Raw genomic sequence first — 15,000 nt, 5'->3', positions numbered from 1 at the left:
TACCAGCTCAGCAAAGAAGCCCTCGGCAGTAGTGCTTTTCTCGACCGCCCGACGTGGGAACTGTTCAAATTTATGGAACCTGTTACTCTTGGTGAGGAATCCTGTGTTCGGATCGGTGGGTAGGTGGGTGGATAGGTGGATCAACGTGTAGGTAGACTTGATGGATGGATGGGTGAACGGGTGTATTGTATGTATAGTATGCATGTGTGCATGATGTGTATTGTATTTATGTATATACTAAAGAGAATGTATAGTATATCTGGATTTCCAAGCTGGTGTTAGCGATCTTTTTGTATCTTCCATGATAAGTAAACAAATGAATTATAAATAAATATTTGATGCCATGATGCATCGATTCCAGACAATATATATATAGATAGATAGACAGATATAATCAAAACCAATCTCTCGTGTTATTAACAGGTGTAATTGGAAGCAACGGCAACATCTGGCACACCAACCGCCGCTTCAGCCTCCGCCAACTCCGGGATCAGGGAATGGGCAAGTCCAGCTTGGTCTCCGCGATCCAAAAGCAAGCCCGCGAGTTGGTCGAGGCGCTGAAAGGCCAAGCGAGCAAGCCGGAGCGCATCCCCCGGGATCTGCGGGTGGCTGTTATCAACATTATCTGGCATATGGTTGCGAGTGAGTGGCAGGGAGAGAGGGAGGGGTCTGCTGTGCGTACACATGCAAACACACACACATACACATACACATGCAAACACACACACACACATATAAACATACACATGCACACACATACACACAAACACAAACGCATACACGCACACGTACACACACACACACTCACACTCACACACACACGCACATATACACAGACACACACACACACAGAACGAGAGAGAGAGAGAGACACTCGTATATATATATGTACTATATCTATATAAAATACATGTCTGCATTTGTATAAATAGTATGTACACGCATGTGTATATGTACAGGGCCTGTGCGTTCGTATGTGTATATATACATGCTTTTGCATTCACCGATAATGACCAGGATCGAGCAAAATTTCTCACTTGTTTTCCAAAATGTTTTCTTTTGTATCAAATTACATTTTTATTTGAAGTTACTGTTAGTTTAAAGTTTCGCCGCTAAGGAACAGAATCGAATTTCGGTTAAGAATTGACTAACCTCAAGTCTCTCCATTAACCGTCTCTGTTTCTTCCGTTGTTGGTAACCTTCATTATTCTTCTCTCTCTCTCTCTCTCTCTCTCTTTCTATTCATTGTATTTGTTCTTTTTTATGTGTTTTCTATCTCTCAGTCATTGCATTCCCATGCTGTGTTATTTATGTATTCCTCTGTTTAGTCTCTATTTTTTGTATTTCTCTCTTGTTTCTGCATTCTCTATCTCCCTCTCTCTCTCTCTATCTATCTACACACTCTCTGTTTCTCAGTTCAGATGATCAAATTAAGTTCATTTGATAAAAAGAATCAAGTGATACGAGAGACTAGATTTTGACAGAATATGAATGGGGACTTGCCATCACCATTTATTAATGCATGGATGTAATTTGCATACGAATATCTAAGTGGATCTTATTGGCAGGCAAACAGTTTGAAAAAACGGATCCCAAGCTGCAAGAATTCATCGACATTATTGACGATCTGATGAAAAAGTTCGGACCATTAACAGTGCCCGATTTTATCCCTTGGATTAAGTATTGTCTTCCCGATTTCCTCATACGCCGCCTCTTCTCCGTCGAAATACTTTACACTCTGAAGGATAAATTCTTCGATTACTGTAAGGTGTGTGCCTGTCAGATATTTACTATACATTTGTTGAAATATTCCCTATCGTTCCTTTATTACGGATGAATCCGGCACTAAGGAAGAAACAAATAGATTATTAATACCTCAAAACATTTCATTCGCAGGAACTGATCGAGGAACACAAAGCTTCCCTGGATCCTGATGATCCCAAGGACCTAATTGATGGCTACCTTCTTGATATCGAGGCATCGAAAGACGACCCAGACACGATTCGAACAGGTAAGGCATTTTAATTTTGGGCATGTGAAGGATCGCACACCCGTAGGCAGATAAAGAAACATGTGGAACATGTCATCCATATCCATATTCATATATATATATATATATATATATATATATATATATATATATATATATATATATATATATATATAAATGTATGGTAGAGGTCTTTTGACTGTTCCTGGTATGTATACATGAAATAGTATACGTCAGCATAAGTCCTGCTTGGAACTTGAATTGTCCCCTCATTTCAGAAAGGGATCTGTGCATCCTCATCCTGGACCTGTTCTTCGCCGGCAGTGAAACCACGGTCGGGACCCTCGCCTTCATGTTCTTCTACCTAGCCAACCACCCGGAAGTTCAGAGGAAGTTCCAGGCGGAGATCGACGAGGTTCTGCCGAAAGGAACGCTGGCTACACTCGAGGACCGAAGCAGGTACTTGGAAACTCCCTAAATATATTGGGGTTTCAAGTGACTCGTTGAGTGGGTGTTAAAGGGGATTATAACCTGAGCCTCTTACTGTCTGCAGAATGCCGTTCACTGAGGCCGTTATTCATGAGGTTCTTCGGGCATCTTCTTTGGCATCGACTGGCGTTCAACATGTTGCAGTGAGGGACACTATGCTGGGTGGATACTTACTCCCAAAGGTATGTTGGTTTATACCGTTCTATGCGTATATACATCCTCCACATTTGTTTACATGTACAGTGTGCATATAAATGTGTGTATGTGTTTATATATGTGTGTGGGGGGATGTGAACTATGTATAGACGTACACCAGCTAGATACAAACACGTATTTTTATACACCTCACTCCCACGCCCACGCAGGCACCACATTTCACTAAGTGCCAACAATTCCCACCCACACAGGGGACGATCGTGTCGACAGCCGCAGGCGCCATGCACCACGACCCCCGCTACTGGAACGACCCGGAAAAATTCATGCCGGAGCGCTGGCTGGACGACCAAGGGAAGTTTACGACCAAGAAAGAGGGGTTCCTGCCCTTCGGAGTTGGTACGATACCGGAATTGTTATTATTATTATTATTTTCAATATCACTGTTATCCTCAGTTATTATTATCATCATTATTATTATTATTATCATTATTTCTATATGCTTTCTGATGAGTTTATTGACATGGTTATTTTAACAATGGTGGTTTTCAAAGTGCTAGTGAAGTCACATATGTCATTCTGTGCAATATTATTGCTATTCCACTCACCATCACACCACCCCTTCCCCCATTCGCAAAGACTATATACGGAAGATAGGAAAGCACGTAACACACCGTTAAAAAAATGTGAGGCTCAAAACTTCCTACAGCGCCATCTATTTTTCAGATAGTTAACTAAGAAAGGAAAACATTTATAGGGGGAGACTATGAATTAATAAAGATTTTTAAATATTTGTTTTAGTTTTAAAGATTTGCAATGTATTTTTTTGTTTAATAAGAGACGAAATTTATTAAAGAATTACTTTGTATACATGAATTTACATGGAATTACTTGATTATTCAGTTCTTTATTTTTTTCATATTAGAAATTTCTTTACATACAGTAAAGTAAGGTTTTGCAGTTTTTTTTTCTTCTTCAGAATATGGCAATAAAATATTTTCTTATAATTATCACATGTGTATGCGTACTTTCATGACATAAGATTATTTAATTGTTTAAACACTATGTATTTTTTGCAGAAAATATTTTTTGTGTTAATACAATGAATACGAACTTAAATCCAGGCAACTCTACAATCATTCGGTATTAATAAATTCTTCATGTTTTTAATCTATTTTTGCTGTGTCACTAAATCAAGGATAAGCAAAACATTTCTTTATTTGGTTTTATCATCAATGAAAGTATTAATGAAAGGAAGCCGACAAATTAAACCAACAGGAAGCATAAAACATGCAAAAACAAACAAACAAACAGACGAAACATCGCGTACACAGCGCCATCTATTTTACAGATATCACACTATCCACCAACCGTTGGGGCTCACAGACTTTTGCCATACTTTCCTATCTTTCGTATATATTCTTTACCCCATTCGTATAACCTCCGTACCTGCCGTTCCACTGACCGTCATCCCACCCCTTCTTACATTCGTATAACCTCCATACCTGCCGTTCCACTGACCGTTACCCCACCCCTTCCTACATTCGCATAACCTCCCTACCTGCCGTTCCACTGACCCCACCCCCTCCCGCCATTCCCAGGGAAAAGGGTGTGCGTCGGCGAGTCCCTGGCGCGCATGGAACTCTTCATCATCTCCACCGCCATCTTCCAGTCCCTGAGTGTGAGTCCGCCGCCGGGGTCAAAGGTCGACGTCTCACCGGCCCCTGGCAATCCCTTTATTAACACCCCGAGGCAGGAGAAGGTCTGCTTCACCATCCGCGAGTGAGGGAGGGAGGGCGGGAGGGAGGGTATGAGGGAGGGAGAGTAAAAGGAGTGGGAGGGAGAGAAGGTATGAGGGGTGGGTAAGGAGGGAGGGTAGCGGGATAGACGGAGGATTAGTGGCTTGGTAGGGGGAGGGAGAGAGAGTAGAGAGTAAAGAGAGAGAAAGAGTAGAGTGAAAAAGAGAGAGAGTAGAGAAAGGGAAAAAAAGAGAGGAAGAGAGTAGACAGAAGGAGAAGAGAGTAAATTGAGAGAGTAAGGAAATGTTATAAACCATACTGGTATTAATCGCATGACACAAAAATATACGCATTTAGTGGTAAGGTCTTTTATCCTGTTTATCGTGCACAAAAATGCAGGGTATCATACATATAATAAAACCGATATAAGCTGTATTTTTCTTTCCCCAAAGCTATACAGATCGTATAAGGTAAACTGTAAAAGATCTCTGAAAACACTGACCCAAGTTGCGAACAAAAGAGAGCTGTGTTATACTGAATACAAAGTCATGTTGTGTGTCTTACTTTTCATAATATTGCTTTTCGTGGGTTATATTTATATCAGAAATGTATCAATAAAATCAGATTTTATCTCCTTCAGTGTAATAATTTTGCTGAATAATAATGATAGCAGAGAGAAAGTAACAAACCTAGAGATAAGAAACAAGTGATATTCAAACATTTCTTGATATATTTTATTAATTCATTAATTCCCTTCTTTTCCCTTTATTTCGTCTTTCTTCCTTATCACCGTATTCATAACTTCCAACTAACAGCCTCACATTCACAAGTAAAATCATCATCGCATACATTCCACACACTTTACACAGACCATGCAAGCCTAAACTTTGTTGGTCACGATGATATTGCACTTTCTACGCTACAAACACTGCAGGGCCTAGATGGTCGTGTTCCCTACGTGTGTGGACTGCACATGCGTCTAGATATATGTACGTCGTCAACATTGAACAAACTGTGGTCATTCTTATATGCATCTCTAAACTTCATAGTGGTTATGTGTATCTATAATTGATGCAGGGGATATATGCATCTATAAATGGTGCAGTTGGTAATGCTTCTGCAAGTGCTACAGCGGTGAAATATATCTTTGAGCACGACTTGAATATTTAGTAAGCAGTGGCAACAGCATCTATGGCTTTGTAGAATATAAAACTACATTGGACTATTGTACTCGTTTCATGACACTCACACAGAGAGCGAGAGATAGATAGAGAGACAAAGAGAGGGAGAGAGAGACAGAGAGGCAAGCAGACAGAGACGGAGAGAGAGAGAGAAAGAGAAGAGCTAGAATGAGAGTGACACATGTCTGTCTGAACTTCCTCGACACTCGATCCTTGTGACGTCATTACCATACACATCTGCCTGGACGAGGAGCTTTTATCATGTCACTTATTTCTCCAATTTAGATTCTTTCTAGATAGAACTTAGTGAAAGATTGTCAGAAATGCTGATTTTCCACACACACACATATATGTGTTTGTTTGTTTATTTGTATATATCTGCGTATATATAAGGATATAATAGAGAGACAGATACATAGAAATATGAATAAAATGACATATACCATAGCTCTAAGGATAGGCCTATGGTCTTAGGTGTGGAGGGTAAGAATGCACTAGGATAGCACAGGATGAGAGAGTCTTAACATAAGGATAACACACACACACATTTATATATATGCACACGTGTGTGTGTGTGTGTTATCCTTATGTTAAGACACTCTCATCCTGTGCTATTCTAGTGCATTCTTACCCTCCACACCTAAGACCATAGGCCTATCCTTAGACCTCGGGTATGCAAATACCTTAACTTTTGCCCCGTTTCTCTACTATCGCCAACACAAACTTTTACTCGTAGGCCCTCCGCCTCGTGACGTCACTCTGTTTACACGAACGCATCCTCTTTCTCTCTCTTCCGCTCCTTATAAGACTTTCCCACATTACCAATACCACGGTTAGATCTGTATAAAACAGGGTCGATTGCGAGCGACAAGCAGACAGCCTACTCTATCCTGACTGGACCGAGAGAGAGAGAGAGAGAGAGAGAGAGAGAGAGAGAGAGAGACAGAGAGAGAGAGAGAGAGAGGGAGAGAGAGAGAGAGAGAGAGAGAGAGAGAGAGAGGGGGGGAGAGAGAGAGAGAGAGAGAGAGAGAGAGAGAGAGAGAGAGAAAGAGAGAGAGGCAGAGAGATAAATAGATATGTATATATATAGTGAGAGAAGCCTATACAAGTATCTCTCTTCAACCAATAAACCTGTCGAAACTCCAAGTTCACAAGTTCCTGCTTGATGTAGCCTGACTACTCTCCGCCGCAATTCGGCCACGTTACAGCGTGTGTGCGTGTGTGTGTTTGCTTGTATGTGTGTGTGTGTTTGCGTATGTGGACTCTGATACTTTCGCATCAATTCGCTACTAATTAGCGAAGTGTTATTGCAAAAGGTCTACGAATAAAACGATATATCAAATGAAATTCACTGGTTTATCTTTCCCTCACCCAGGACGAGGAGCCAAGGAACCCCGTCGCAATGAACGATGGTCTTAAACGCAAGTGAACGAAACCTTTCATCATGAACGAAGGGGAGCAGTTGGCAGCCCTGCCCGCATGACCCATACCATTAACTTCACAGATGGAATTGTATCACCATGACCCATACCATTGACTTCACAGATGGAATTGTATCACCATGACCCATACCATTAACTTCACAGATGGAATTGTATCACCATGACCCATACCATTAACTTCACAGATGGAATTGTATCACCATGACCCATACCATTAACTTCACAGATGGAATTGTATCACCGTGCATGCAATAAGGGAAAGCATCCGAGTTCACTAAAAAGGAAATATCTGACAAGGGAAAAATGTTAAGACAATTTGTTTTATCGGCATGTTTACCATTTTTTAGCTTCCCGAAAGCACTTTAACGGGATAGTCCTTATCTTATCGGTAGGGTAAAGGCGATTATTTCACTGTTCTGAATTGCGTCAATTTATTGGCAAGTATATATTTCAAGGTTATTACCCCATTTTCGTAAGCAAACTTGTGAGCTATGTCGAAGATGTAATTGATATTATTAAGCATATGCCCGGCATATTCGACGCACCCCTTGTCAAGAGAGCATATTCGGGAAAGAAAGAAAGAAAGAAAGAAAAAAAAAATGGCCACACCATCGCAGTTAAGGAGTACTATTATCGTTCATCTTAGGCTCACGCTATCTCAAGAGAGCACATTCGAATGAGAGAGAAAGAAAGAAAAGTAATCGCCACACCCTCTTAAGACCCGGGGTGACATCTGAGCCTTATTTCGAGGGGTGTTGGAGGTGGCGGTGCGTCTCACATATCGTCTAAAAACGGTACTGACTGCCGGGTTTGGTAGCATTGTGGTTACGTGTTAGGCCTGGGAGTGGCAGGGACGCCCAGAGAGGCTTGGAGCGCCTGGGATGACTATGAGCGGTCTGGCCTGATGGTCGAATGTTTTGTATCACTAAACTCCATTCTGAACATGTTATCTATTAAGAAAATGAAAATTCAAAAGATATATATCATTCTATTCATATTTCTATGTATCTGTCTCTCTATTATATCCACATATATACGTAGATATATACAAATAAACAAACAAACACACACATATAAATGTGTGTCTGTGGAAAATCAGAAAAGAATCTAAATTGGAGAAATAAGTGACATGATAAAAGCTCCTCGTCCAGGCAGATGTGTATGGTTATGACGTCACGAGGATCGAGTGTCGAGGAAGTTCAGACAGACATGTGTAACTCTCATTCTAGCTCTTCTCTTTCTCTCTCTCTCTCTCTCCGTCTGTCTGCTTGCCTCTCTATGTCTCTCCCTCTCTCTCCCCCCTCTCTCTCAGCGTGAGTGTCATGAAACGAGTACAATAGTTCAATGTACAGCCAGCAACAAAAGCGGTGACGCCTCGCCAGTCCTGGCTCGGTGAGATCATGCCCCTCTTGCCCTGAAAGGAGGCCCACCTTCAAACAACTAAGGCATAGTTAGGCTTGTTTGAATGTGAGGAGGTGGGAAACTACGGAAATCAGGCTAAGTGCAATAATGACTGAAGTATACATGGAGATAGAGAAATAGGGATCGCTTTTATTCCTGTTTACTTGTGAATTTGGTGGATATATTGGAAACCTGCCTTAAGAAATAAATTATCGTATATCATTTCGAAAATTATTATCAAGAAATTTTATCACATCGTTTTATTTCAGTTCCTTATCATATTTTCTCTATATAAAAAACTTAACATTGTTGGAACTTATTCATATTGAATAATCGTCAGACGGAAATATCCTCCATTCATATATGAAGGATGTATATTATCATATGGCTCTGCATTATCCTAAGCAGCTACTCTCTCTCTCACTTCGTCTTATATCACCTGGATCCGCTATTTAGATAATTGTAAACTTTTGATATGTTATTTGGAAAAGAACATACGCCATTATATTTCCAAATGTTTACAATTATTTCATTACCAAAAATAACAAATAAATATGTGAAAGACGGATATCGAAAGTAATGGGTTTGGAGGGGAAACACCGACAAGGTGCTGGGCACCAGCCGCTAAAACGACAAATAAAGGCGTAAAGTGAAGCTCGACTCGGCCCTTCGATGGGTGAGTGAGCAAGCGTGAACTGGCTGCTCGCTGGGAAGTGCCCAATCTGCCCAGATCTAAAGACTGTCAATTAATAATTCAACACTAAAAGATATGTTAATAGTATAAGTTTCGCAACACCTGCATCCTATATACCCCACCATGATTATATCAATGCACCGCTGCACACATTCACTGCATTTCATTTTTCCATCATTCATTTTCACCAAGTTTCGGAAATATAATAAATTAGGTTGACTGATAATGCACTTTGAATCAATTTGTATCTCGAACTTTATGCTGATATAATAGACATTAATACTTTCTATAAGTATATGACTGCGAGGGGCGGAGCCAAGTGGCCCATCACACTCAAACTGACCCCAACCAAACCGTGGTTCGCGATTCATGAACGCGACTGAAGGTCGTGGTTCGTAGGAGGCACCCGAACGAAATAAAAGGAAAACAAGGTAATCGATACCTATACCTTTGCACCCCATTACCCTCGAAGCCATATATTAATGTTTGGTAGCCCAAGAGGCACTATTTGAGACGATACATTATTCACACCCACAAATATTACTCACAGTATGTGTGTGTGTGTGTGAGTAAGAGAGAGAGAGTGAGAGAGAGAGAGAGAGAGAGAGAGAGAGAGAGAGAGAGAGAGAGAGAGAGAGAGAGAAAGAGAGAGAGAGAGAGAGAGAGAGAGAGAGAGAGAGCGAGAGAGGGAGCGAGAGAGAGAGAGAGAGCGAGAGAGGGAGCGAGAGAGAGAAAGAGAGGGGGGAAGGGTGCAGACACACTTCTTGCTTTGCGTAGCGAATCTAAATCACCCCCTGCCCCCCCCCCTTTCCTAACTATATCCAGGATGTTTGTACGTGGGCCACCTTTCAGGGCAAGAAGGGCGAGATCTCTCTAAGCTCAGGTCTGACAAGGCGACATCACTTTTGTTGTTGGCTGTACTTTTATATTCTACAAAGCCATAGATGCTGTTGCCACTGCTTACTAAATATTCAAGTACTCAAAGATACATTTTACCGCTGTAGCACTTACAGAAACATTCCCAACTGCACCATTTATAAATGCATATATCCCCTGCATCAATTATAGATAAACATAACCATTATAAAGCTTAGAGTTGCACATAAGAATGGCCACAGTTTGTTCAATGTTGACGACGTACATATATCTAGACGCATGTGCAGTCCACACACGTAGGGAACACGACCAGCCCTGTAGTGTTTGTAGCGTAGAAAGTGCAATATCATCGTGACCAACAAAGTTTAGGCTTGCATGGTCTGTGTAAAGTGTGTGGAATGTATGCGATGATGATTTTACTTGTGAATGCGAGGCTGTTAGATGAAAGTTATGAATACGGTGATAAGGAAGAAAGACTAAATAAAGGGGAAAATAAGGGAATAAATAAATGAATGAAATACATCAAGAAATGTTTGAATATCACTTGTTTCTTATCTCCAGGTTTGTTACTTTCTCTCTGCTATCATTATTATTCACTAAAATTATTACAATGAAGTAAGGAGATAAAATCTGCTTTTATTAATACATTTCTGATGTAAATATAACCCACGAAAAGCAATATTATAAAAAGTAAGACACACAACATGACTTTGTATTCAGTATAACACAGCTCTCTTTTGTTCGCAACTTGGGTCAGTGTTTTCAGAAATCTTTTACAGTTTACCTTATACGATCTGTATAGCTTTGAGGAAAGAAAAAATACAGCTTATATCGGTTTTATTATATGTATGATACCAGACTGTGAATAATAAGGTCCTTTTATAAGTGAAAGGATGTCGTCAGTTCTGAGGGTTTGAGTTCAAACACATCTTTGAAAATGATTCATTTATTGTTTCCTTTAAAATTATTATGGCGTAACAAACTCAAAAAGAAAAAAAAAAGGAAAAAGAACACACACAAAAATTAAAGTTATAATACCTTCGGCTTTTGATATCATTTATAATCAATTTCCAAGACAGCTAACAACGCCGAAAACCCTACGAACCGCATGCACCCAGGCAACGCCGGAAACATCCTACCAAAATTAAAATAAAATAAGATAAAAACCCGCCACCAGAAGCAAGGCCGGGTCGTTGCTAACAACGCAGGAATTCCTAACTACGCTGGAAAGGCTAACAACGCTGAAATTCCTACGAAAAATATCCAAATCTGTAAATGACCCATCTTCGTTGGGAAATTAGCTCAAAATTGAATCTACCAAAATCAGATCACCACACCATAAGAAAAATCCAATAGAATAGACGCCCACGCCCCTCAACTCGGCCTTCAGCTGCAGTAGGCTGCGTCTCTGCTAATGTACCTGAGTTATCTGGTGCCACGCCCAGGGCTGTCGGGCCAACCAACTCTGAATTACTGGATGCCCTGTGATTGGCTCAGAAACCGTGACGTCACAACTGTTGTTTTCTTTTAAAGTCTTATTTTTGTGCGCATTTAGTAATCCCCTCCAGCAACTATCTTTTAATTTTCATTATTGTCCACAGAGTTGTCAAAATGCATTTGTACTGGCCTATACCAAATAGTCTTTGGTCTATACTCGAGGATTTGTGGGTGGGGCTAAGTGACGTCATCAAATTTAATGCCAAGAACCGCTATAAAGATATCTGTTTTCGTGTATTTTCGGTTATATCATATACCTCTGAAGTAAACTGAAAGTTCTCGCTTTAATTTCCTCTCAATAATCGTTCCATGCCGTTAGCAACCTCCAGAAAATACCTTTTCACTACAGACGCCAATGGATGTTTCGCCTTCTGTGTTATATTTTCATTGTCATTACTGTGTGGGTTACAATCCAAACTAATTTTGTTTACAAAATTAGTTTATTCAATATATTCAATGTATTCAATATATCTGCCTGCGATATCATATAAACAGTTATCCTGTCCTTTCTGGTATCATCTACCAACTCGGACGTCATACCCTACCGGCTAGACGTCATGCCCTACCGGCTAGACGTCATGCCCTACCGGCTAGACGTCATGCCCTATCGGCTAGACGTCATACCCTACCGGCTAGACGTCATGTCCTACCGGCTAGACGTCATGCCCCACCGGCTAGACGTCATGCCCTATCGGCTAGACGTCATACCCTACCGGCTAGACGTCATGTCCTACCGGCTAGACGTCATGTCCTACCGGCTAGACGTCATGCCCTATCGGCTAGACGTCATGCCCTATCGGCTAGACGTCATGCCCTATCGGCTAGACGTCATGCCCCACCGGCTAGACGTCATGTCCTACCGGCTAGACGTCATGCCCTATCGGCTAGACGTCATGCCCTATCGGCTAGACGTCATGCCCTATCGGCTAGACGTCATGCCCCACCGGCTAGACGTCATGTCCTACCGGCTAGACGTCATGCCCCACCGGCTAGACGTCATGCCCTATCGGCTAGACGTCATACCCTACCGGCTAGACGTCATGTCCTACCGGCTAGACGTCATGCCCCACCGGCTAGACGTCATGCCCTATCGGCTAGACGTCATACCCTACCGGCTAGACGTCATGTCCTACCGGCTAGACGTCATGCCCCACCGGCTAGACGTCATGCCCTATCGGCTAGACGTCATACCCTACCGGCTAGACGTCATGTCCTACCGGCTAGACGTCATGCCCCACCGGCTAGACGTCATGCCCTATCGGCTAGACGTCATACCCTACCGGCTAGACGTCATGTCCTACCGGCTAGACGTCATGCCCTATCGGCTAGACGTCATGCCCCACCGGCTAGACGTCATGCCCTACCGGCTAGACGTCATGTCCTACCGGCTAGACGTCATGCCCTATCGGCTAGACGTCATGCCCCACCGGCTAGACGTCATGCCCTATCGGCTAGACGTCATGCCCTATCGGCTAGACGTCATGCCCTACCGGCTAGACGTCATGTCCTACCGGCTAGACGTCATGCCCCACCGGCTAGACGTCATGCCCTATCGGCTAGACGTCATGCCCCACCGGCTAGACGTCATGTCCTACCGGCTAGACGTCATGCCCTATCGGCTAGACGTCATACCCTACCGGCTAGACGTCATGTCCTACCGGCTAGACGTCATGTCCTACCGGCTAGACGTTTTGCCCTACCGGCTAGACGTCATGCCCCACCGGCTAGACGTCATGCCCCACCGGCTAGACGTCATGCCCTACCGGCTAGACGTCATGCCCTATCGGCTAGACGTCATGCCCCACCGGCTAGACGTCATGCCCTATCGGCTAGACGTCATGCCCTACCGGCTAGACGTCATGCCCTATCGGCTAGACGTCATGCCCTACCGGCTAGACGTCATGTCCTACCGGCTAGACGTCATGCCCCACCGGCTAGACGTCATGCCCCACCGGCTAGACGTCATGCCCTATCGGCTAGACGTCATACCCTACCGGCTAGACGTCATGCCCTACCGGCTAGACGTCATGCCCTACCGGCTAGACGTCATGCCCTACCGGCTAGACGTCATGCCCTACCGGCTAGACGTCATGCCCTACCGGCTAGACGTCATGCCCTACCGGCTAGACGTCATGCCCTACCGGCTAGACGTCATGCCCTACCGGCTAGACGTCATGCCCTACCGGCTAGACGTCATGCCCTACCGGCTAGACGTCATGCCCCACCGGCTAGACGTCATGCCCTACCGGCTAGACGTCATGCCCTACCGGCTAGACGTCATACCCTACCGGCTAGACGTCATGCCCTACCGGCTAGACGTCATGCCCCACCGGCTAGACGTCATACCCTACCGGCTAGACGTCATACCCGGCCGACTCCTTCACTACTACGTCATCGCTACGTCATAGGGTACTGGAATAGCAGAAACTATTTCTGGTTTGACAGCCCTGGCCACGCCCCCTTTTCCACCTGGACACGAGGCGAGTCGACAAAGAGTCGAGCGAATCGAAGTGAGGGTTCGGTCAGCTCGTCCGAACCTCAGCTCTTAGCTTATTCGTACAGTTACAGTATATCTTATCTGTAGAGGAAATGTTCTTTTTTAAACAAAGAATATTCTTTGTAAATAATAAAAATATTCACACAGACCTTACCACTAAATACGCATATTTTTGTGTCATGCGGTTTATTCCAGTATGGTTTAACATTTCCTCACTCTCTCTATTTACTCTCTTCTTCTCTTTTGTTTTTCTCTCTACTCTCTCCCTCCCCCTACCAACCCACTAATCCTCCGTCTATCCCGCTACCCTCCCTCCTTACCCACCCCTCATACCTTCTCTCCCTCCCACTCCTTTTACTCTCCCTCCCTCCCGCCCTCCCTCCCTCACTCGCGGATGGTGAAGCAGACCTTCTCCTGCCTCGGGGTCTTAATAAAAGGATTGCCAGGGACCGGTGAGACGTCGACCTTTGACCCCGGCGGCGGACTCACACTCAGGGACTGGAAGATGGCGGTGGAGATGATGAAGAGTTCCATGCGCACCAGGGACTCGCCGACGCACACCCTTTTCCCTGGAAATGGCGGGAGGGGATGGGGTCAGTGGAACGGCAGGTAGGGAGGTTATGCGAATGTAGGAAGGGGTGGGGTGACGGTCAGTGGAATGGCAGGAACGGAGGTTATACGAATGGGGGAAGGGGGTGGGGTGACAGTCAGTGGAGCGGCAGGTAGAGTGGTTATGCCAATGGGGGAAGGAGTGGGGTGACAGTCCGTGGAATAGCGACGACGAAGGCAAGAATTTCAGTAAATAAGATACAAAGATACAAAAAAGAGGGCACGTTGGATAAGATCAAGGAAGTCTGTTAATGTTTCTGTTATCGTTTTCAGTTAATAATCTAATCTAATCTCCATATATAAGTGCGCTGGGGCAAGGCCATTGTATTATTGCACTCAGAATGACTTGTATGACTATTTCAGTTCGAAAACCACAAGTGTCAAAATAACCCGTTTGATAATAAACACAAAAAGAAAGAACATAACAAAAAT

General features: G+C 43.4%; 2 protein-coding genes across 5 annotated transcripts in view; one reads left to right on the top strand and one right to left on the bottom strand.

The window, feature by feature from the left end:
* LOC113816197 (cytochrome P450 2L1) overlaps nt 1–5,125 on the top strand; it is a 7,363-nt gene extending 2,238 nt beyond the window's left edge. For all 4 annotated transcript variants that reach the window (XM_027368242.2, XM_027368243.2, XM_027368240.2 and 1 more), the window contains exons 4-11: nt 1–91; nt 424–642; nt 1,569–1,768; nt 1,897–2,011; nt 2,269–2,449; nt 2,544–2,661; nt 2,887–3,031; nt 4,234–5,125. The exon at nt 1–91 is cut by the window's left edge and continues 40 nt beyond it. In XM_027368242.2, coding sequence (XP_027224043.1) covers nt 1–91; nt 424–642; nt 1,569–1,768; nt 1,897–2,011; nt 2,269–2,449; nt 2,544–2,661; nt 2,887–3,031; nt 4,234–4,418 — 1,254 coding nt within the window. In that variant the 3' untranslated portion in view covers nt 4,419–5,125. The remainder of the gene's footprint in view (nt 92–423; nt 643–1,568; nt 1,769–1,896; nt 2,012–2,268; nt 2,450–2,543; nt 2,662–2,886; nt 3,032–4,233) is intronic.
* A 9,218-nt stretch (nt 5,126–14,343) lies between these two features.
* LOC113816202 (cytochrome P450 2L1) overlaps nt 14,344–15,000 on the bottom strand; it is a 14,060-nt gene continuing 13,403 nt past the window's right edge. The window contains exon 11 of the mRNA XM_070120638.1: nt 14,344–14,528. Coding sequence (XP_069976739.1) covers nt 14,344–14,528 — 185 coding nt within the window. The remainder of the gene's footprint in view (nt 14,529–15,000) is intronic.

The sequence above is a fragment of the Penaeus vannamei genome, chromosome 4, assembly GCF_042767895.1.
Source record: "Penaeus vannamei isolate JL-2024 chromosome 4, ASM4276789v1, whole genome shotgun sequence".
NCBI classification, from domain to species: domain Eukaryota; kingdom Metazoa; phylum Arthropoda; class Malacostraca; order Decapoda; family Penaeidae; genus Penaeus; species Penaeus vannamei.
This window is presented reverse-complemented; position numbering and strand designations above follow the sequence as displayed.